The sequence below is a fragment of the Nicotiana attenuata genome, unplaced genomic scaffold (genome assembly GCF_001879085.1).
Source record: "Nicotiana attenuata strain UT unplaced genomic scaffold, NIATTr2, whole genome shotgun sequence".
Taxonomy (NCBI): Eukaryota; Viridiplantae; Streptophyta; class Magnoliopsida; order Solanales; family Solanaceae; genus Nicotiana; species Nicotiana attenuata.
This window is the reverse complement of record NW_017670301.1, coordinates 424132-446405: the sequence shown is the minus strand read 5'-3', so window position 1 is coordinate 446405 and position 22274 is coordinate 424132. Positions and strand designations below refer to the sequence as shown.

The following is a 22274-nucleotide window of genomic DNA, read 5'->3' as shown; positions in this document are numbered from 1 at the left end:
TATCCTTCAGAAATGACAACTAACGCAAACAATCTATTCACCATTTTGGGTCACTCTAACCCCAGCCGGATCCCGATATCCGTCCTTCTCTTATACTACTTCTGTTAGCTTCCATAGGGCATTGATGATAGGCTATAATTACGTATTTTAGTCGCTTATTACACTCTAATTTACTGCACTTTAATTGAGTTTGAGCTTTAATCGCTAGTGTCTTGCGCTAACTGTGTGTTTTATGCCTTGTAGAGTGATTCCGAGCTATGTAGATATTATGGAATGAACTCAAGTGATTTATAGCTTTGAATTCTGAGTAAAAGCTCAAGGAATTAAGCCGGGATCGTGTTTGGGGGTCAACGGATGGTAGTTAGAGCAAACGAAGAATCGAGTAGGCATATCGCGCACTGCTAGTAAAATGGATATAACATTTCGCTCAGAACTCCATTTGGGCTCCACAACATATGGTTGGAAAGCTAACTCATAGGGATACAACTTTCATGTTTTACGTTTTTCCAAATTCCAAATGGAACAGGGTCAAAAACTCGATTGAAACTGCAACTGTGGACCTGACGCGGCAGAACACTGCTGCAGATTCTGAAGGCCACTCTGGCCGCGGTCCTGGCGTAACCGCGGTAGGACCGCGGCAGGATGCGTAAACTTCAGGGACCAAAGTGCAAAATACGGAATTTTAAGCCCTAAACCCTATATTAAACGAGGGAAGCCGGCCAAGAAAGGGGAGAATGATTTTTGGAAGTGAAAAACACCAGAAGGAAGGGCAAGAGGCAAGGAGGATCATTGGGCATCAATCTTTGATCTTCTTCTTTGTTCTATTACCTTTGAATATGAATTCTTTTGTGATTTTTGTTATTTTCATGAGTAGCTAACTTTTCTAAAATAAGGTTTTGGTGAAACCCGTTGGGGATGAATTGGTTGTTATAAGTAATATAGATTTGAATTAGTTTAATCTCTATTTGTTCAACTATGTTTTGATTGTGGTTAATTGAAAGGATCCTCAATTAGCCGTTCCTATTTATTATGTATCTGCTTGAGAGAGAGTGCATATTTAGGTAGTTGTTTGAACAACATCACTCCCGAAGTATAGGCGAGAGTCATAACCGAGGGTTTAGAGGTTGGATTAGAGATAACGATACTCGGGTGCGATCTAAGTGAACTGTAATGCGTATCTAGATAGCGTAGCTTGAGGGAGTGCGTCTAGTAAATTATCATAATTGCTTGAGAGAGATTTATGATAGCTGGAGAGTTCATGATTGATAGAGGCAACTAAGTCAACGCTATAAGAAACATACAACCAAGGAAATCAACAACGGGGGAAACCATTACCTTAGACCTTTATTCTAATTGTTTACAATTCAAGCATAGTTAGTTTTTCAGCTATTTATTTATTTTCAATCTTGTCTTCTTGGTGATATTAAACAGATACAGCTAAGCCTTAGTTCTCTGTGGGATTCGACTCCGGACTTTTAGACCGAATTATATTTGCAGCGACCGCTTATCCTTTTTAGGACTAGAGTTGGGCGTGATCAAATTTTGGCGTCGTTGCCGGGGAACTAACAGTGTAGTTGTAGCTGTATATATTGCTAGGGTTCAAGTTTGAACTTTTATTTTGTTTTGTTTTTTTCTTGGTATTTTTTTAAAACTGTTGATTTGAGAAACATGACATCTTGGAATTATAGTAATTTAGGTGTAGATAATTCTACTATTGATCTCCATACATATTGTAAAGGAAATCACCCGTGGAAAAAATTTCAAAACGTTCCTGAGAGCGAGTTATGTGCACCAACTCAATCTTATTTGTGGAATGTGTGTGATGTGTGTGGTGGTAAAAATGGTCACCTTCATGGTTGTGCTTATATTTCTTATTTTCCCCCAACCCCTTACTATGATGGTTCTACCTTTTCTTGTGAAGTTAATAGGAACAAAGAACCTGGGAATGCGGACTTGAAGGAGATCAAGGATATGCTAAAGTGCCTTCTGGAACAAAACAATGAGAAACAATTGCACATAGAAAGGCAAGAGGCAACTATTCGCAAGTTGGAGGCTCAATTGAGTCAAGTGGTTGGAGCTTTTAATGCTCAACACGCCAATAGTGAGGATAGTAGGCAAGAAGAGCATGAATTTGAGGTGTTAATTGGGGAGGTCAGAGTAGAACATCAACAACCTAGCCAACCACAATTTGAGGATATCAATATTGAAGAAGTGAGACTAGAGACAGCCAAGGACTTTGAGGATATAAATTTTGTTGACTCTAATATCACTGATGTTGAGGATGCTGAGAGTCCTGAAGTTCATGTGTTTGAGCGCATTGGTCCACACTCCAAGCATTTTTCCACATTATGTTTGGATGATGATATGAAAATAGAGTCATCTGAACCAATCGAAGAGTCAAGGAATGAGGAACAAGGTGCATATATTCTGGAATTTTTCTTGCCAGAAAGTCAGGATTACATACCTCATACAAAGGCCAAGGAATACAGAATACTACATTATTTCCTTGGGCCTGTTAGATTCGTTCTACCGCCCCATGACCATAATCATAAGCTTGAATCAAAACTTGGGGTTCAATTCATAAGCTCGAGGTGGAGGCAAAAAGTGATTCGCGTCGTGCCGCGATGTTAAATCAAGCGCTTGTTGGGAGGCAACCCAGCTTTATTACTTGTTTTTTTTTAATTGTATTATTTTTGTAGTCTCAATTTTTTTATTGTCTAGGAGCATGGAAAGCAAAGGTATTGGAAGACTGCAACAGCAAACCAAATGGTTGGAACTAAGTGTGAGGTACCCGCACGCAGGACCAAGCTGGGGAGAAGTCTGAGTACCCCATGAGTTGTAGTGCTTCGGCCTTTGGCCTACCAGGGAGTCTCTTTTAACCCTTTTTATTAGTTATGGTGTACATTGGGGACAATGCACAATTTTAAGTGTGGGGTGATGAGATTATCTAGGTGACTTTTCATGCTACTTTAGCTGTATTAGTTTAATTAAATAGTATTTTTTTTAAAAAGATTGGACTTTTCCCGACGATGGATCTATTAGACAATTTTCTTGAGGGATTTAAGTTTAAAGAAAAAAAACGAAAAGATTTTCTTTGTAGGTAGTGTAATAATTTCCCCTTGGTTTTTCTTTGTGCCGCGGTTCTTTTCTAAGGGTTTTATTTGAACCGGGTGTAGTTAGTTTTTTTTTGGGGAGTAGGAGCCATTGTGTTGTGTTTTGAATTGAAGCAATATCTCGTGACTTGGTTATGCCTTGAGAATAGTGAGTACTTTGGCTGTGACGCTTAGGCTCAGTTTTTGACTCTTGTATGAGTACCTTAAATTGTATGATCTTAACTTTGCTTAACTGCTTTGACTAGAGTGTCTTGATGAAACCAATCCTGAGTGAGTTATGTGCCATGTGTGTGTAAGGATTTGTTATATTCTGTGCATTGCATTTGATGCCTAGAACTTGTCCCGTGTGTTTGCAAAGTGAAATACTAGTTTTATTCAGTCTAGGAAGTGATATAGGCATTTTTTTGTTGAGCCAGATATGTATATTTTACCCGTCTAATTGTTATGTATCGTAGTTAACCCCTTTGAGCCTGTAATCCTGTTTCTTTGGCAACCACATTACAAGCCTTACCCATTTATTTGAATGGACTATCTAGTTGAACCTTTTAACCTCTCATAAGCACTTGAATTGTGATGATTTATGTAAAAGTTAAAGTGTGGGGTGGTTTGGTTTGGCTTTTGAGTGGAACTAGTGAAATCAGGAGAAAGGTGCACTGTTTTGAACAAGTAAGAGCCACTTGAATTGAAAAAAAAATATAGTTGTATTGCTGTGAAAAAAAAAGTATTTCTTTAATAAGTGGTGACTCTTGCTGTAATTGTGCTTAAAGAAGTATGGGGTAATATACATTGATGTGAAGGAGGAGTTTGGTTTGACATAAGTATGAGGTTTGAATGTTAAAGTATATGTATTAAAGTGCTTAGGAAGGTGTAGTCACTCTTATATCTAAATATATCCTACCCGTCCCGTAGCCTACATTACAACCAAATAAAGTCCTAATTGATCCTAGATTAAATGAGCTCGATTAGCGGAGTAGTACACTACGGGCAAGCTTATGGTGCATCTTTTGTGGCATATGAATGTTATTTCTCAGAGTGAGTGAATTCTTTCTATCTTGAGTTCCTAAGTGTTCTTAATTTTTTTTTTGTGGAACTCCTCTCTTTTGTTGTATGAGGGCACTTGAATCATGAAAGAAAGGTAATGTCAGTGATCTCTATGTTAGAGTAAGTGGGTGAGTTGTGAATAACGCGTCGTACGTGTGAGTCAAATCTTGAGGTGAAGATGTTACGCTTTTGTGCTTAGTCTATTTTAACTACTCTTGGTGTGATGAGTTAGGAGAATTGTTTAAAAAGGTCGTGTCTATAAAAAAAGTATAGTCTGATTGCTCGAGGACGAGCAATGGTTTCAGTGTGGGGTGTTGATGATAGGCTATAATTACATATTTTAGTCGCTTATTACACTCTAATTTACTGCACTTTAATTGAGTTTGAGCTTTAATCGCTAGTGTCTTGCGCTAACTGTGTGTTTTATGCCTTGTAGGAGTGATTCCGAGCTATGTAGATGTTATGGAATGAACTCAAGTAATTTAGAGTTTTGAAGTATGAGTAAAAGCTCAAGAAATTAAGCCGAGATCGTGTTTGGGGGTCAACGGATGATAGTTCGAGCGAACGAAGAATCGAGTAGGCATATTTTCTTCGTAGGCATATCGCGCAATGTCTAGTAAAATGGATATAACTTTTCGCTCAGAACTCCATTTGGTCTCCACAACATATGGTTGGAAAGCTAACTCATAGGTCTACAACTTTCATGTTTTACGTTTTTCCAAATTCCAAATGGAACAGGGTCAAAAACTCGATTGAAACTACGACTGCGGACCTGACACGGCAGAACACTGCTGCAGATTCTGAAGGCCACTCTGGCCGCGGTCCTGGCGTAACCGCGGTAGGACCGCGGCAGGACGCGTAAACTTCAGGGACCAAAGTGCAAAACACGGGATTTTAAGCCCTAAACCCTATATTAAACGAGGGAAGCCGGCCAAGAAAGGGGAGAATGATTTTTGGAAGTGAAAAACATCAGAAGGAAGGGCAAGAGGCAAGGGGGATCATTGGGCATCAATCTTTAATCTTCTTCTTTGTTTTCTTACCTTTGAATATGAATTCTTTTGTGATTTTTGTTATTTTCATGAGTAGCTAACTTTTCTAATCTAAGGTTTTGGTGAAACCCGTTGGGGATGAATTGGTTGTTATAAGTAATATAGATTTGAATTAGTTTAATCTCTATTTGTTCAACTATGTTTTGATTGTGGTTAATTGAAAGGATCCTCAATTAGCCGTTCCTATTTATTATGTATCTGCTTGAGAGAGAGTGCATATTTAGGTAGTTGTTTGAACAACATCACTCCCAGAGTATAGGCGAGAGTCATAGCCGAGGGTTTAGAGGTTGGATTAGAGATAACGATACCTCGGGTGCGATCTAAGTAAACTGTAATGCGAATCTAGCTAGCGTAGCTTGAGAGAGTGCATCTAGTAAATTATCATAATTGCTTGAGAGAGATTTATGATAGCTGGAGATTTCATGATTGATAGAGGCAACTAAGTCAATGCTATAAGAAACATACAACCAACGAAATCAACAACGGGGGAAACCATTACCTTAGACCTTTATTCTAATTGTTTACAATTCAAGCATAGTTAGTTTGTCAGCTGTTTATTTATTTTCAATCTTGTCTTCTTGGTGATATTAAACAGATATAGCTAAGTCTTAGTTCTCTGTGGGATTCGACTCCGGACTTTTAGACTGAATTATATTTGCAGCGACCGCTTATCCTTTTTAGGACTAGAGTTGGGCGTGATCAGGCATAAATGAGATGGTTGTGGCCAATTATAAATACCTCTGTTACAGTTGAAGGTAACTCAAAATGCTTATATTTCTCTGCCTGAACTGTAATACTAATAATCTTCATTAACTGGGTACCTCGTACCCTTCTTCACCTTGCTTCTTTTACTTGCTGAAACTTGTGTCTCCCTCCTTATTCCTTTTTACCGTAAGTGTGGATAGGCATTCTTGCCTTAGGGATCCTTATCAAGAAGCTTACACATCTTAGTATACACATGATTTGCTGAATACCTCAAAATATAGGCCGACAAGGCCATACAAGAATCCGCATACATGACATCTGTCTACAAGCCTCTAGGAATACATAATATCATAAAGGTCGGGACAGAGCCCGGGCTTGCCAATCAATACATGTACTAATCATACTAACCAAGTAAGCAACTCCGGAGCAAATGGAGCATACCAACATCTTCCGCTGAGCTGATGCCTGCTTGGAGGATCTCGACCTGTCTATCGGGACCTGCGAACATGAAACGCAGCGTCCCCAGGCAAAAGGGACGTCAGTACGAATAATGTACCAAGTATGTAAGGCACATAAATGGTACATAACAGACATGGAAGAAATATAGAGTAAATGACTCAACCTGTAAGTCTAGATAACTCTGTAAATCATGAATTAATTATAGTGTCTTGCATATGCGTATGAATGTCATGTCGTTCATAGGTACATGTGTGCGTAACATCATCAAGCCTCTGAGGGCATCCCATCATATCATCTCGTCCACTGTGGGCAAAATCATCAACGTGTACAAGCTAATCAGGTGGTAGTGCGTATATAACGCCATAACCTTTCCCATATATATATATATATGTGTGTGTGTGTGCGCGCGCGCGTGTATGTGTGTGTATACATGTATATAACATCATCTGGTCATGGGTCAATGTGCATGTATAAATGCATGAAATGCATATGAAATACATTAATAAAATCTCTCGGTACGTCATAAGACCATTATGCCTCTGATTAATATCATGAAATAAACTTTACCAACTTATCTATTTTTGAGACCCATGAATAGATGATAGAATAATATGACACATGGGGAATCAAGAACATAAGCATCTCTAGTATTCCTATGAATAGAGTCATTTATGGAAGTTGTATATTTGCTCGTTTCATTTGTATCGTATGGATCATGCCAAAAAAAGAAGTGATAGCCTTAACATACCTGAACCTATTTTCTTGATAATCCCTCCAATACACGTTGATTGCGATAAAATATGTAATGGCAGATCGAAGTAGGGGAAAATTCGTATGATATTCCTGAGAAAGATTGTACCGTGCTCTCTTCGAATTGCGTCTTACACTGCTGTAGCGTTATGAAATTCATATGAATTCATTTGAGAATTCCTCCATTTTGGTCTTTGCAAGCTGTATTAAATAAGAGACCCTTAGTTGGAAGTCACTTAAGATTGTATGCATTTCTTTTTTCAAATCACTTCCTCTATAAGCCATTTATTTAAAGTTGTTGGAATATTATCCATGGCTTTAGCTTGCTGGTCATATCTTCTGAATGGCATTCAAGTAAGAAATCAAATTAGGCAACTTATGTCCAATTCTCTAAGTTATACAAAGAAGAATGTGTAATCAAGGCAACCTCATGTCTTTTTGACTCATCATGGATATTTTGCCACTTTGGCTTGGTTTAATGCCATGTGGCAACCCCAAAAGAATATTCTTATCCACATAATCCTTCTTAATACCACAATTATCCATACCATTAATCAATTATCCCCATAATTTAGGATTATCTCAAATTACTTAAAATACTACTTACTTTTAACATACCTTGTACATCTTACTATCATGGTCATGTAGTACCTTGTATGACACTAGTCCATAAATACCGGGTATTATAGCTCGGATCGCATTTTATCCCAAATTTCCAAGCTTTGACGAAAATTCATTTTCTTCGATTTGCTTACCCTCTCATCTTCACGAATTTACTCATCACTTGTTTGAAATAGCATAATGCTTATAATCTCCAAATAATCTTGTCCTTGAACTGAGGTCAATTATCATACGATAATTCTACGTATAACACTACAGGGTGTAACATTGTTGTAATATAATACTGCAAGGCGTAATATCGACATAATATTGCGGGGCGTAACAGTGATTCTGGTAGTAGTAGACAGGTTAACTAAGTCTGGGCATTTCTTAAGTCTGCAGCACCCTTACACTGCTTAGACTGTGGCTCAATGTTTTATAGACCAGATCTTTAAGCTACATGGTATGCCCCTTACTATGACTAGTGACAGAGATCCAGTTTTCCTAAGTTCCTTCTGGCAGGAACTCTTTTCACTTCAAGGAGTACATCTGCAAAGATCCACAACATACCATCCATAGACAGATGGTCAATCAGAAGTGTTGAACAAAACTTTGGAAACCTATTTGAGATGTTTTTGCTCAGATAGCCCTAAGGATTGGTCAAAATATATGCCCATAGCAAAATGGTGGTATAATACTACCTATCACTCCACTATTAAATGCACCCCTTATGAAGCTTTGTATGGTCAAAAGCCTCCCATACATCTTCCCTACTTGAGTGGAGATACAGATGCTGAGATGATTGATAGATCCCTTGAAGCAAGAGAAGCCATAGTACAGTTGTTAAAGTTCCACTTGTCTAGAGCTCAACAAAGGATGAAGGATACTGCCAACCAACACAGGTCTGAGAGATCGTTTGAAGTAGGAGATTGGGTTTATCTGAAGCTGCAGCCTTACTTACAAATCTCAGTGGCTAAAAGACCTTTCAACATATTGGTTGCTAAGTATTATGGGCCTTATCCTGTTGCAGCAAATGTTGGATAAGTAGCTTACAAATTGCTCATGCCTGCTGGTGTCCTTATCCACCCAACCTTCCATGTTTCTTAATTAAAAAGGTGTCATGAAGTGCCTAACATCATCAGCCATCCTCCTATACTCCATTTGTCTAGTCCCTACTGCCCCCAACCAGAATCTATCCTAGAAAGGAGGTTAGTCAAACGTGGTAATAAAGTTGTGTGTCAAGCTAAGGTCAAATGGGCAGGGCTTAATGCTGATCACGCCACTTGGGAGTATCTTCAAGAACAACAGACAAGGTTTCCCTCTTTCAATCCTTGAGGACAAGGATTTCCTTTAGGGGAGGGTATTGATACAAGTTAAGAAGAAATCAAGAAATTAAGAAGAAGAAATAGAGCAGTAACAATGAAACTGAGTTGGCGGCTGACGTGGCAATAATTCGTTATGTTAGTTACAGTCGGTTATAGTAAGTTACAAGTTGTTAGTTCATAACTACTTCTAGAATCTTCAGCTGAGCATATATAGTTGATATACATGTAATTGAGGGATTACTTTTGAAGATAATACAATTCTATTCTTTCTAATTTCTTCTTTCTAAGGGTTATCTTCTCGATAATTCCTGATATAGCCATCACCTTCTTCGAACTTCAAGCTCTTAGATTGACTATTCTCGTTAGATTATGTTACATTGCATCATTCAAACTGTTGCAATTATAGAAATTTCAAATTAGATGATCTTAGAGAGTAATTGTGGCTGCGGCAACAGCCATTGGCATCCTTTGACGCCCTATTTTTTTTAAACGTTGAATGAAAATTTGACTATCAACCTATGTTGACTTTTTTTTTGGCTAGTAATAATAAAAATGTGACATATTCAAAATTTTCTGAACAAATTACTAATTTTATTTCTATTCAAAATAATGCTCTACCTATCAAAGTTAAATAAACTTTACAAATAGCTATAAAAATAATAATATTATATGTGAGTGTCGCTGAGATATGGTCATACGAGATAAGAAATGACCACATTAGACATAATGTGTAAGTAGCACACATCAAGAATAAAATGAAAGAATTATTTCAGACGGTTTAACTATATCATACATCGAACATGCAGCAATCAATAGGTGCAAAATCATGGTGAATGAATATAGCAAAATGGAATGAGGTACACCTAAAATTATATGAAATAAGTTAGTTTGAGATGTCTACAATCTCTTAGAATCACTAAAATCTAGCAAAAATATGACACAATGGAAGAAATAAGATCTATATAGGTGATGCTTGTTAGTTGGAACTATGTTTGGTCATGTTAGTACGTTGTGCATTAGCTCTTATGTTTTCAAAATTGTTTTAATTGTTTTTTAAATTTATATGCCAGTAAAAGATATAGAGAATTTTAAAACATATTATTAAGATTAAAAATATTTAAAACTTTGACAATGTACAAAATTTAAAGTTAGACTTGCTACTTATTTCACAGATTTAACAAGTTAAACCTCAAATTTGCATTGCCTAAATAAATGAAACATTACCTTTTTTCAAGAAAAAACTGAGCTAAGGACTTTGAAAAAGCTAAGAACTTGCACAAAAGTGAAGTCTACTTTGGTGGAGTTTCTACGTAGCATAAGAAGCAAATTCTGCAGCAATTAGGATTCACAGCTGGAGAATTACCCTTCAAGTACCTTGGAGTTCCACTAACAACAAAGAAACTCAGTATACTACAGTGGCAACCTCTTATTGACAAGATGATTGCAAGAATCACTTCTTGGACTGCAAAGATATTATCTTATGCAGGGAGGGTACAATTAGTACAGAGTGTTTTGTTTGAAATTCAGGCTTTCTGGGCTCGGCTATTTGTGATACCTACCAAGGTGGTGAAATTGATTGAAGGAATATACGGATCTTATATCTGGTCAGGTGGCAATTTAATCACAAAAAAAGCCTTGGTTGCTTGGGATATAATGTGTCTGCCCAAGGCTGGAGGAGGACTCAACATCACCAACCTAAGGATTTGGAATCGTGCAGCAATAGCCAAAACTTGCTGGGATCTGGCACATAAGCAGGACAAATTGTGAATTCGATGGATTCACACCTATTATATCAAGGGGCAGAACTTCACCAATTGGACAACACCACAAAAAGCTTGTCGGATGGTCAGGAAAGTATTTAAGGCCAAGGCTGTAACACCCCATAAATTTGAATCAGTTGTGGATGCATTAAATGAGTATTAACGTGATGGTAATCAATTGGTTATGATAATAAGTGTACGAGGCATATCATAAGTGATTTGGGGTCCAAGGAGAGACCTAAGTCTAAGCCAAGTTGGAAAATTACATGATAGACTAAAATTCCAAATGAGTGCGCACAAGACCACACTTTGGACGAGCATATCTACAGATATATAAGGTGTTAGTGATGCATAACCTATCAAATGAAATGTCTTCGAGTTTAGTTTATAACTCTTCAAACCGTTCGTCATTTGAACATTCCTACAAGAAGTTATGATCAAATTGCCAAAATTAGACCACCCAGTTATTTTGGCGGACAGCGAAGCGAGACTCGCTTCGCCAGACCGGGCGCGGATCTTGCCTTCCCTTGAAGGCGCTGGACAGCAAAGTGAGGCTCACTTCGCCACGGCCCAACTAGGGTCTTTTTAAGCAAATTCGGGGGTTCACTTCCCCCATTTCTTTTGGACGAATTTTAGGATTTTCCTCCACTCTCTCAAGACCTCCAACCCCTCCCATATTCAAGGTAAGCAATCCCCATTATCTTGGTGTGAATTCCATCATTTCTACACTAGTATTGATGAAATCTACACATAAAATACTTAGATCTTCAAGAGATTTCTTCAAGAACTCAAAGGAGGTTTTACAAGATTTCTTCCAAAAAGGTAATCCTACACTCTTAGACTTACATGTATGGATTTATTAAGGGAATATGAGTATGAATAAGTATTGGAACTCTTGGTATGGTGATTGGAAGCCATAAGTTCCCAATTTAATTACATAACTATTGTAGAGATTGAAAGATGATTATTTAATGGAACTTTGTTGGTTGGGTGTGGATGGATGGTCGTATATGTGATGTTGGAAGTTATAAATTGGTTAATCATGATGGTGTGATAAATTGTTGATGAATGGTGGTAGTTGGATGAACTAACCATATAGTGATGAGATGTAGAGATTTATGCCTACAAGGTGTTTGATAATATGCCTAAATGGATTAAGTTATGGAATTTGTTACTAATATTGGGTCCATTGGATGTTGCTATTGTAGATTGAAGGCTCTTAGTGTTGTGGATCATTGTAGTATCACTAAAGAGCGAAATTGAGGTATGCGAGGCTAACTCTCTTTACGTTTGGGAATGTTTATGATTCTCCCTACGTCCCATCCTTTATGATTGTTACGAGTTTCCTCATAAAGTAATTATGTCTTAGTTCCATGAATTATTGCAGAATTTATGTTCTCTAACTTCATAACTCGTTCATGACTTTCATTCTGAACATTGTGAGCTTAGTGCGTATTCAATATAGACTTGGGTTTGATGCCCCGAGTCACAGTATTGATTACTCAGTATGTCATAAACAACCGAAGTTTCAGTGTTCATAATCAGTTCAAGAATTCATGTCTCAGTCTAGTCATATTCAGTATTTCAGTATTATGTAAATCAATGTGATTCAGTATTTCAGTATCATGTATTGCGGTATGATTCTCAGTTCTTGATTTTAAATCCCTGAATGTTGAACACCTGTATTTGGGCCTGAGGCCGCAGTTTGTGCACAGATATATTGGGCCTGAGGCCGACGTTTAATATATAGATAAACAGGTTGTTCATCATTCAGAAGAGGGAGTATTCATATCCTTACTTACTTTGTTCAATTCAGTTATGAGTTATCAGTTATCATTTCAGTTATCAACTATCAGTTATCATTTGAGTTTCAGTTACAACAATTATTATTATTTCAGTTATCAATTTTCAGTTCTCAATTGTTAGCTCAGTATTAGTTTCAGCGTTTATAGTTCTTTCTTTCAGTTGCTTCACATACCAGTGCAATTCAAATGTACTGACGTCCCTTTTGCCCGGGGCCTGCATCTAACGATGCATGTAATGATTTACAGGTTGACGATTCAGAGTGCTAGGATTCTCGTACCAGCTATTTGGTTTTTTCAGGGCATTATCAGTACCTTACAGTCTTCAGTATTTTCAGACAGTCAATTTTTTTCCAGTACTTCATTAGAGGCTTCATAGGCTAGAGTAATAGTTAGACATAGTCACAAGCTTTTCATGTTAAGCAATGTTGGCTAGAAACATGTTTCAGACTTGTAGTTTCCACACTTTGATTTTTATCACTCAGACTTTCAGTATATCACCATTTGTTAGTTTATCTTCCGCATTTAGTATGTTATGATATCACATGTTGATTCGTCCAACCAATTGGTTCGCTCAGTCACATGTAGTCAGGCACCGAGTGCCGTGTTACGTCCAGACCTAGGTTCGGCGCGTGACAAAGGCAATTCTAGAGAATCAATATACACAATCACTCAAGAAAAGCTTAATCCGGCAAATATACTTGACTCTGCTTGGTGATTACAGTCGAGTGGAGTGGAAAAGCTTAGTGTTTAATAATGCTGCGCGACCAAAAGCTAAATTCTCAATGTGGCTCATGATGCATGGAAAGAAATTAACTTCTGATAGGTTCTGTAAATGAGGACTTAACGTGGATACTCAATGTGTGTTGCCCAAGGCAGGAGGAAAATAGAGAACGGTTATTTTGGAGTGAATTCACTAACAGTGTCTGGACCAAACTACTTCAATGGATGCAACTTCAATGTCCTAGAACTACAGATTGGCAGCAACATAACCAATGGATCATCACCTGTTCTGAAGGTAAATCTCAGCAAGCACAAGTGTTCAAAATGGTATTTGTAGAAGCTATGTACCAAATTTGGATTGAAAGGAACCTTAGAGTTTTGAAAAGAAGTAGACAATGGCAAAGTATTGTGAAGGAGGTTGTTTACATATGCAACGTACGTGTGCTTCCTGGAGCCAAAGCCTATCTACATAGTCTTCGGTTTGAATAGTTTCTTTTTTTTTTTTTTTTTTTTTTTTTTTTTTTTTTTTTTGTTATTCTGGAATTTCTTCAATAAGTAGATTTTAGAACTTAGTCGAAAATGGCTGTTTTGTATCCTGTAGTCGCCTAATGAGATAGCTAGCTGTGTGAGCTAAGCTATGGGAATATAAAAATATTTCTTTGGTGATTAATAAAAATAAGTTAGTTACAAAAAACAAAAATCTAAGAATATCAAGCCAAGAAACGTAGATACTTCAAAACTTTTTATAACTAAAAAATAATTAAAAAATTATAAGTACTGTACATTTATCAATTTTTATTGAAAAGAATAACAAATCAGTTTAGCCGAATACATTATAATAACCACCTATACTAAGCTAAGTTATTACGTAAAACAGAATATTAATCTTCTAATTTAGAAAACGAAAAACAATTTTAATCTTCTTTCCTAGAGAATCACAATATATTCCTCTTTCCTTTTTTTTTTTTTTTTTTTTTTAAAAATTATCTCCCCAGCATCTAAGTTTTTCTTTTGGAAAAAGAATTTATCCCAAAAACCAAGAGTAGCCGCCCCTCCGCTCAAACCTCAAATAAAGAAATAAAAAGTACAAGTATAATTTCATAAATAAAAAAATAAAGTTTAAATTCAATGCACTTATAATGTAACAAATATATATACAATCATATCATTTACTAAAATTATATATTAAATTCAATGCACTTATAATGTAACAAATATATATACAATCATATCATTTACTAAAATTATATATTAATTTATTAACAAATATTAATGGATAATGCTATAAATGATAATTAACCTAATCATCACAAATTAAAATTCACAATATTATAAGAAAATAAGAAACCCCAAAAAATAAACTAAAAGAAAAAAGGAAAAGAAAAAAAGAAGAAAAAGCCACTATTTTTCCAGCTTTTCTTTTCTTGTATACCATTTTCCCTATTTCTCCTTCATCATCTTCTTCTCTTCTCCCTCTCTTTGAATCAAATTCCCTTTAATTTTCCACAAATTTCGTTTCCATTAGATTCTCTCTCTTATTTTCCCTTCTCTTTCCCATTCCATTCCCATTTCCATTTCCTCTCTAATTCTTTTTTTCAAGAATCCTAAAACCCACTTAACCTTTTTTCTTTCCTCGTATTATCTTCCCAGATTTAGGGTTTCTCTTCAACTCTATAATTTTTTTGTTGTTGTTGCAATTTTCCCCATTCATTGTATTATTCTTTTATTTTATTTTATTTTAATTAAAAAGGGGAGACTTTTGTTGAAAAATACTTGTTCCAAGTGTTTTCCATATATATATATGACTGATATTAGGTATTAGGGTTTTGATTTTTTTTTTCTGAGGTCACCAAAAAGAAGTCATTATTGGTAATTTCTTTTGGTTTTTTTCTGGATCTGAGGGTAATTTCAAGATTTTAACCTGTTTAGTTGAATTGGGTTTAAGTGAAATCAAGAAAAGATTCAATCTTTGAGTATGGATCATGTGGTAGGTGGCAAGTTTAAGCTAGGCCGAAAGATCGGTAGTGGATCTTTTGGGGAACTTTATTTAGGTAATCACAATTTGTATTTCTTGATTGTTGTTAATTTCAATTGTAGCTTAACATTTTTTTGTGATGAGACTTGTGTTGACTTTCAGTTTTTTATATCAGGGGTCAATGTACAAACTGGAGAAGAAGTTGCTGTGAAGCTGGTGAGTATGTTTATTAGAATTAAAGATTGGGTCTTTTCATTGGATTTGAATAAAATTAAGAATGTTGATTTAGCTGAAGCTGGAAACTCAGTACATGGTTGTGGTGTCAATTGTCTTAAGATTGAGCTTTTCACTAGAGCTAAATGAAACTAAAAACAACTTTAAGAAAATTACAAAAACAATGAGTCTTTTACTAGAAGATGAGAAGATTATTCTTGAGTTATCAATTGTCAAATAAAAAACTCACAATATCATAGATACACATTGCTATATTGTGCTTTGTTGCTGTTCCAAAAAAAAAAACATTGCTATTTTGGCTGAATGTTCGAGTAACGTTGCTTATTTGACCCTTTATTTGGTTAGTCTGCATTTGCTGGATATACCTTCTATATCTGAAGAGTCTAGAATAATTTTGCTTGACTTAGACATATTGGTTTGGTAGGGGACCATATTGTGATGTATTATAAGACTACATTTGTGGCTTGCTTCTTTCACCATCCGTCAAGTGTTTTAGAACATCAATGAATTTTTCTTGCGCTTTCTATGCAGGAGTGTGTTTCTAGTGCTATGTTTAGTACTGAAGGGTTTTTCTTTGACACATTAGCTTTTTTTTTTTGGTTTCCAGGAATCAACTAAAACAAAGCACCCTCAGCTTCATTATGAATCAAAGCTGTATATGCTTCTACAAGGAGGAAGTAAGTAATAGCTTCTACCCGTCAGTGTTGTCAAAGGCGCGCTTAAAGTGCGCTTAAGCCTTGAAGTGAGGCTCAAAACATGTTGGGCGTTTTGCCTCGCTTTGTGGGCGCTTTAGTATCGCATCAAGGCTCTAACGCATACTATTCCTTGCCAATGATTGTAATCATGAAAAGACAACAATAAACAATTGATATTTCACTTTATAGTATATTTTTTTCCAATTTCTTTGTCCATATATTAGTTATTCATGGTTATAATTATTAGTCTTGGACTACATATACATATTTTTACTTTTTCTTCAGTTGCGCCCTTTTTCATTAGAGCCCACACTTTATTTGCGCATTGCGCTTAAAGCCCCAACGGACCTTAGAGCTTTTTTGCGCTTTTCGCCTTTGATAACATTGCTACCCGTGAATATCAATGACGGATTATATTTTTTTGAGCTGAACTGATCTGTTTTTTTCTTTTATCATTTTCTTACTTTAAGCTGGAATTCCACACCTCAAGTGGTTTGGCGTTGAAGGTGAATACAATGCCATGGTTATTGACCTTCTTGGGCCAAGTTTGGAAGACTTGTTTAACTATTGCAATAGGAGGTTCACTCTAAAGACAGTGTTAATGCTGGCAGATCAATTGGTAAATAATCAGAATTTTATATGCAGATTAAAGATTAATTATTTTAGTTGTTTGCCTAAGACTTCTTATCATATGCAGATTAATAGAGTTGAATATATGCACTCGAGGGGATTTCTTCATCGCGACATTAAGCCCGACAACTTCTTAATGGGTTTAGGGCGTAAAGCAAATCAGGTGTGCACTTCATAATATGTTTTCTAAGTGTCTATGTTTGTGCGCGTGGTTTACAATAATGTTTCATGCTCCTACGTGTTTGGACTGGCTATTCGGGATAATTCTCCACCCACTTGTCTGGAAACTAGATCATTGAGGATCTAGGCGAGTTAGTACTTTCTTAGGGGTTTGGAGTTCCACTAGAAAAGCGCTTTTCCAGCATTTGTGTAGCTCGAATACTCTATCTTGCTCGCTGAGCTTGATCTAGGAACCTTGGAGTAACGTCTTTTTGGTGTTCCCTTATGTTATCCGGAACTCAAGAAGTCATATTTCTTCTTTCCTCTCTCTCTCTCTCTCTCTCTCTCTCTCTAACCTCTAACTCACTCTCATGCTCTCTCTGCCTTTCCCTTCTCTTAAAGCTCAATGAAATCTTTCTCATAAAAAAAGAAGATCAAGGAAGACAATTCCTGTGACATGAACCTTTACATTCGTGTCCGAGAATCTAGCCAACTGGCCAGGAATGCATTTGGTTCGATTTCTAGGAGAAATGCTCAAAATCCGATTTATTTTCCTATTGCATATATTTTAACGAGCTACACTGAATGATTTTCCTCTCTTTAGTGTATAGTTTTCTAATGCGGCGGTCAGTGCTTATGCTTGAGTTTGGGAGGTAGAAGTTCTTAAGTACCAACAAATTCTGGTAATTAGACACTCACAAATGGAAGAATTTTTCTTTCCGGATAGAAGAGGATGAACTTCCCCCATACTTTAGTTTATAAAAGTGACGTAGCCTTATAGATATTCTACAATTGTATCTTATATGATGCTATCGAAGATGAGCATGTGGTTGACTTGACCATCTTGTAATTAATGGATCAGCAGCTTCTTGTCTCTGTAGGCTCTACCATTGTGAGTCTACATTATAAAAAGTTTACAATTTTTCATGGTAAAACAATTCCCGTGGCATGAATGCTACAGCTCTAAATAATTTTGGGTGTTTTCTTTTGCTATAACAGGTATACGTCATTGACTATGGTCTTGCCAAGAAGTACAGAGATCTTCAGACGCATAAGCATATACCATACAGGTATAAAATGTGAACCTCTTCTGTTCCTGACAGATCTCCATATGGTCTTCACTTTTAGAAAATAAAATGCTCCAACTGACTACAAAGAGCTAGAATCAGGGACTTGATAGAGAGAAGCCGAAGGTTTTGTTTCCATTTATCAAAGAGACGGCTTCATTTTGATTCTCGCAGTAGTGAGCATTTGGTTTTTAGCTCAAACCAAGTACTGACCTTCCCTGATTTGTTATGTTTTCTCCAAAGTTCACATTTGCATTAGCTGAGTCAAAGCTACCAATATTGTTTGACTGTACTTCTGTAAATTTTAGTGGAACTGTTTTTCCCCTCCATTCTTTCTTGGACACTTATTTTATTTTTTAATTCGCTGCCTATCCCTTCTATATACACTACCACCAAGCTTCTCAATAGTTGATGGTTAGACGAAGAAAAACAAATTTGGAGGTTTTCATTCTTATCGTGCTTTTCTTTCCTTGACCTTATTTTTATAGGGTTTTGGGTGGATGGATTGGAGTGTATATGGATTTTTGAATAATTTATTTACTTTCTTTGACAGGGAAAACAAAAACCTCACAGGAACTGCTCGTTATGCTAGTGTTAACACCCATCTTGGAGTTGGTAAGCGAGTTTGATTTTGTCTTGAATACCTAGTAGTTTTCCGAATTGAACATATTAACATAAGTCCTCTCTTCCTTGCATGCAGAACAAAGCAGAAGAGACGATCTGGAGTCTCTTGGTTATGTGCTTATGTATTTCTTGAGAGGAAGGTTTGGGAATTCAGTTTAATGTTAATCTTTTGGTTCCTGTCTTTGAATTTCCATGTGCATTACTTGTTTCTTACAATTAGCATATTTAATTGTCTTTGTTAGCCTGCCGTGGCAAGGTTTGAAAGCTGGCACCAAAAAGCAGAAATATGACAAGATTAGTGAGAAGAAGATGCTTACACCTATAGAGGTAGTGTGACTTTATATACGTTATATGTTCCATTTAAAATCTTGATATGAGATGTTGCATGTTTTTGGTCATACAGGAAAGTACTGCGTCTTACAAGTATATGCCTGCCCTAAATATATGGTCTGTGCATAAACTGCATAATGACATATTCCATTGGTTTTTGTTAAGCAGGTGCTTTGCAAATCCTATCCCTCAGAATTCATATCATTTTTTCATTACTGTCGATCATTACGGTTTGATGATAAGCCAGATTACTCATACCTGAAGAGGCTATTCCGAGACCTTTTTATTAGAGAAGGTACATTTGCTAGTTTATGATGCTAGTAGTTTCAGCCATCCCATCCCTTCTATCCTTTTTATTTTCTCTTTGGTATTTATCGTATGTTTTATTTCAGTAGTCTTATACAAGAAACTTATTTTTGTGTGCATTTCAGGTTATCAATTTGACTACGTATTTGACTGGACTATATTGAAATATCCACAGATTGGCTCTACTTCAAGAGGACGAGTCTGTCCCTTTATTCTACCCTCACTAAAAAATTATCTACTGTCACTTGATTTCTGCGTTATAAAGATACACTAGTCTTACCCTTCTGTTTCTTTTTCAGCAACCTACTGGGAGATTACCTGTGAACCCAGGACCATCCGCTGAGAGAGCAGAAAAGATTCCTGGTACTGTTTTAAGAAACTTTGGCTTAAGAAGTAACATCGAGAATTTCTGATAGTGTGTTCATTGATGTTTAGGCTCATGGTGCTTGTCCTTTGTCTCCAATCTAATTTATGCTTTTTGTAAAATAACCAATTATTGGGAGCGGGATATAAGCCTCTTGAGGGGGAAAGAGAGACGTATGGTGCTCAAGTATGTGCATAGACCAAAAGTTGGATCTACCCTAGTCTGGGGGAATGGGTGCTCTTCTCTCTATACCCCCCCCCCCCCCCCCCTCAACCAGAAAAAAACACTCCTGGTTTATTGCACAGGAGATGCCTATGCATCAGGTTGTGTTCCATCTTTTGTTAGCTTGCTCACTCCTGGTATCTATCAGAGCAGAACTAGTTTGCTGAAAGATGAAAATGGGATCTCCCTTGGTAAAACTTGGAGAAATTTGACCCAAGAAATGTCAATGCAGTATAAAATCTCAAGGAAGAGAAATCCTTTTAGTTATTAATATAAACAACTATTAACAACTAGTGTTGCATGTTTGACCTTCCAAAAAAGCTAGTGTTGCATGTATTTTTGTACCATATATATGAGAAATGTGTACAGTATATGATGAAGTCCATTAGCTGTTCTGGTTACTTAATGAGCTTCTGATATGAGACACTTATCCATAAATTGTGAACTGGAATAGTGAATGTTCCAACTGACCAAACAGTTGAGTAGTTCTGTCTCCTTCTGATGTTATGGGGCATAAGGTGCTTTTTGGGTCAGGGAATAAATGATGCACAGAAGTTGGCCATTATGGGTTAGTTTATCTCTGTTTGAGAAGATCGTAACGAGCTGTCCACTTTTCTTACCATGCCCAGTGCCCCCCACCTCGCAAGAATAATCAGAGGAAGGCGAGGCAGAGAGAGTTTTTAATTACCCCCCTCCCCCAACCCCCAACCCCCAAAGAAAAAAAAAAAAAGAAAACAGAAGAATTTGTAGGTTAAATTTCTGGTATCATGTTACAGAATTGTATTCCGGAAGCTAATTTTTATATTTGACCGAGCTCTTTTACAGTGAGGCAGGAAATTAAAGATAGGTTTTCTGGTGCTGTTGAGGCGTTTACTAGAAGGAACATTTCTGGAACTGGTTTGCAAGGGGACCATTTGAGACACCACAGATCTTCAGACGATGTACCATCATCCAAGGACGTGGTAAGCGGCGCATATGATTATCTTTTATCTGCCTGAACCTGTGGGATTCTGTACGATATTTTGCATCCTCTCAAGTTTGCATGCATTAATTTGTTCCTACGCGGAGCTTTCTTGGAATTGGAACCTGCTGATATTGTTTATATTGTCAGCAAGCTGATGCTGAAAGAGGCCGTGTAACTCGGACTGGTAGCACCTCGAGGAGGGCTGTCATGGGAAGCAGCCGACCAAGCTCATCTGGTGAACCCACTGACAATCGCACTGGTCGATTGGGTTCAAGTAGTGGCCGTATTTCCACTACCCAAAGAGTGCAACCCGGATTTGAATCCAAGTCATCATCTTTTACCCGCGCTACTGCAACCAGAGGCGGTAGAGATGATGCTCTTAGGAGCTTTGAGCTGCTAACTATTGGCACTGGAAGAAGGAAATGAGAGGCTATATGATGTCTAAAATCTGCCCCCTCAAGGTACCAAAACTTTTTAACCGCTTGCATTCAAGTATTTCCTTATTCTTGATTTTAGTCCTCGGCTAATTTGATATTATCGTTACTGGTTTTGCTGATAGTTGAGCAGCAGATTGAGCAACTTTCTTTAAGCACTTCCCGACAATCGTGCACTGATTCTTGCAATTTAACAGGCTTGCTAAACTTTCAGAGATAGGGGGGCTGGTTCTCTGTTTGTATATTTGAGAATGCCTCTCTAATGTGTGATGTTGTAGACCGGGATGTCTCGAAAATAAAAATGTTTCACATCTCTGTAAATTGCTTAATGCAGAGATGAGCATAGCTCCCTTTTTTTTCCTGATGCATGGCTGCTATGTTTGCAAATGGGGAGAAAGTTTAGTGGAAAGTAAATAGTTCATGGTTATGCAGTGTAGTTCCGATTACTTTAGGGGCTACCTCGGTACTTTTTCTTAGTTGTGTGGTTCTTGTGCCAAGAAAGATATTCATATACTTTATGTAATGTACCTTAAATTTATTCTATCCAATCTTCCTATATGATTGTTACTATTTGAAAGAGCCTCTTGCAGAAAGTACAATAGACTCTTGTGGTCCGGCCCTTCTTCGAATTCCGCGCATAGCGGGAGCTTAGTGCACCGGGCTACCCCTTTTATGGAATCTGATTTGATTGGCTATGGCTTAATTACACTTGCAATAATGCTCTAGTTCTACTGATATGGCACCGATTATTTATTATTTTTCTAGATTTATCGGTGCAAGTATATGGTCATTGTTATGATGAATTTGAGTTTATAATTTTGAATCTCTATTTTCTTGGACGAGACTAACTAGGCATTTCATGATAAGAGGGGTTGGTTAGATTGTTAATCCCTCCCACCTACAACCCCAGGGTCGTGGGTTCGAGTCACCAAACGAGCAATAG

General features: G+C 37.0%; 1 protein-coding gene across 2 annotated transcripts; it reads left to right on the top strand.

Annotated features, from left to right (window-relative positions):
- The first annotated feature begins 14756 nt into the window (after window positions 1-14756).
- On the top strand, window positions 14757-21903 carry LOC109237484 (casein kinase 1-like protein 10). 2 transcript variants are annotated; one of them, XM_019403798.1, is made up of 15 exons: window positions 14757-15378; window positions 15478-15518; window positions 16144-16213; window positions 16702-16850; window positions 16929-17024; window positions 18020-18090; window positions 18641-18702; window positions 18788-18851; window positions 18954-19038; window positions 19210-19336; window positions 19473-19546; window positions 19647-19710; window positions 20759-20895; window positions 21045-21358; window positions 21529-21903. In XM_019403798.1, exons 1-14 carry the CDS (start codon window positions 15303-15305, stop codon window positions 21321-21323), a joined length of 1395 nt encoding a protein of 464 aa, XP_019259343.1. In that variant the 5' UTR covers window positions 14757-15302; the 3' UTR covers window positions 21324-21358; window positions 21529-21903. The 2 variants fall into 2 exon arrangements, with proteins under 2 accessions (XP_019259343.1, XP_019259342.1); XM_019403797.1 differs by having other exon boundaries at window positions 14758-15378; window positions 21457-21903.
- The last annotated feature ends 371 nt before the right edge of the window (window positions 21904-22274 follow it).

What these genes read in the sequence shown, in the direction of transcription:
- LOC109237484 (XM_019403798.1), top strand. Translation starts at nt 15,303, where the DNA reads ATGGATCATGTGGTAGGTGGCAAGTTTAAGCTAGGCCGAAAGATCGGT. An exon ending in CATAAGCATATACCATACAG is followed by an intron (nt 18,091 to 18,640) that starts GTATAAAATGTG and finishes TTTCTTTGACAG; the next exon opens with GGAAAACAAAAACCTCACAG. An exon ending in TAACACCCATCTTGGAGTTG is followed by an intron (nt 18,703 to 18,787) that starts GTAAGCGAGTTT and finishes CCTTGCATGCAG; the next exon opens with AACAAAGCAGAAGAGACGAT.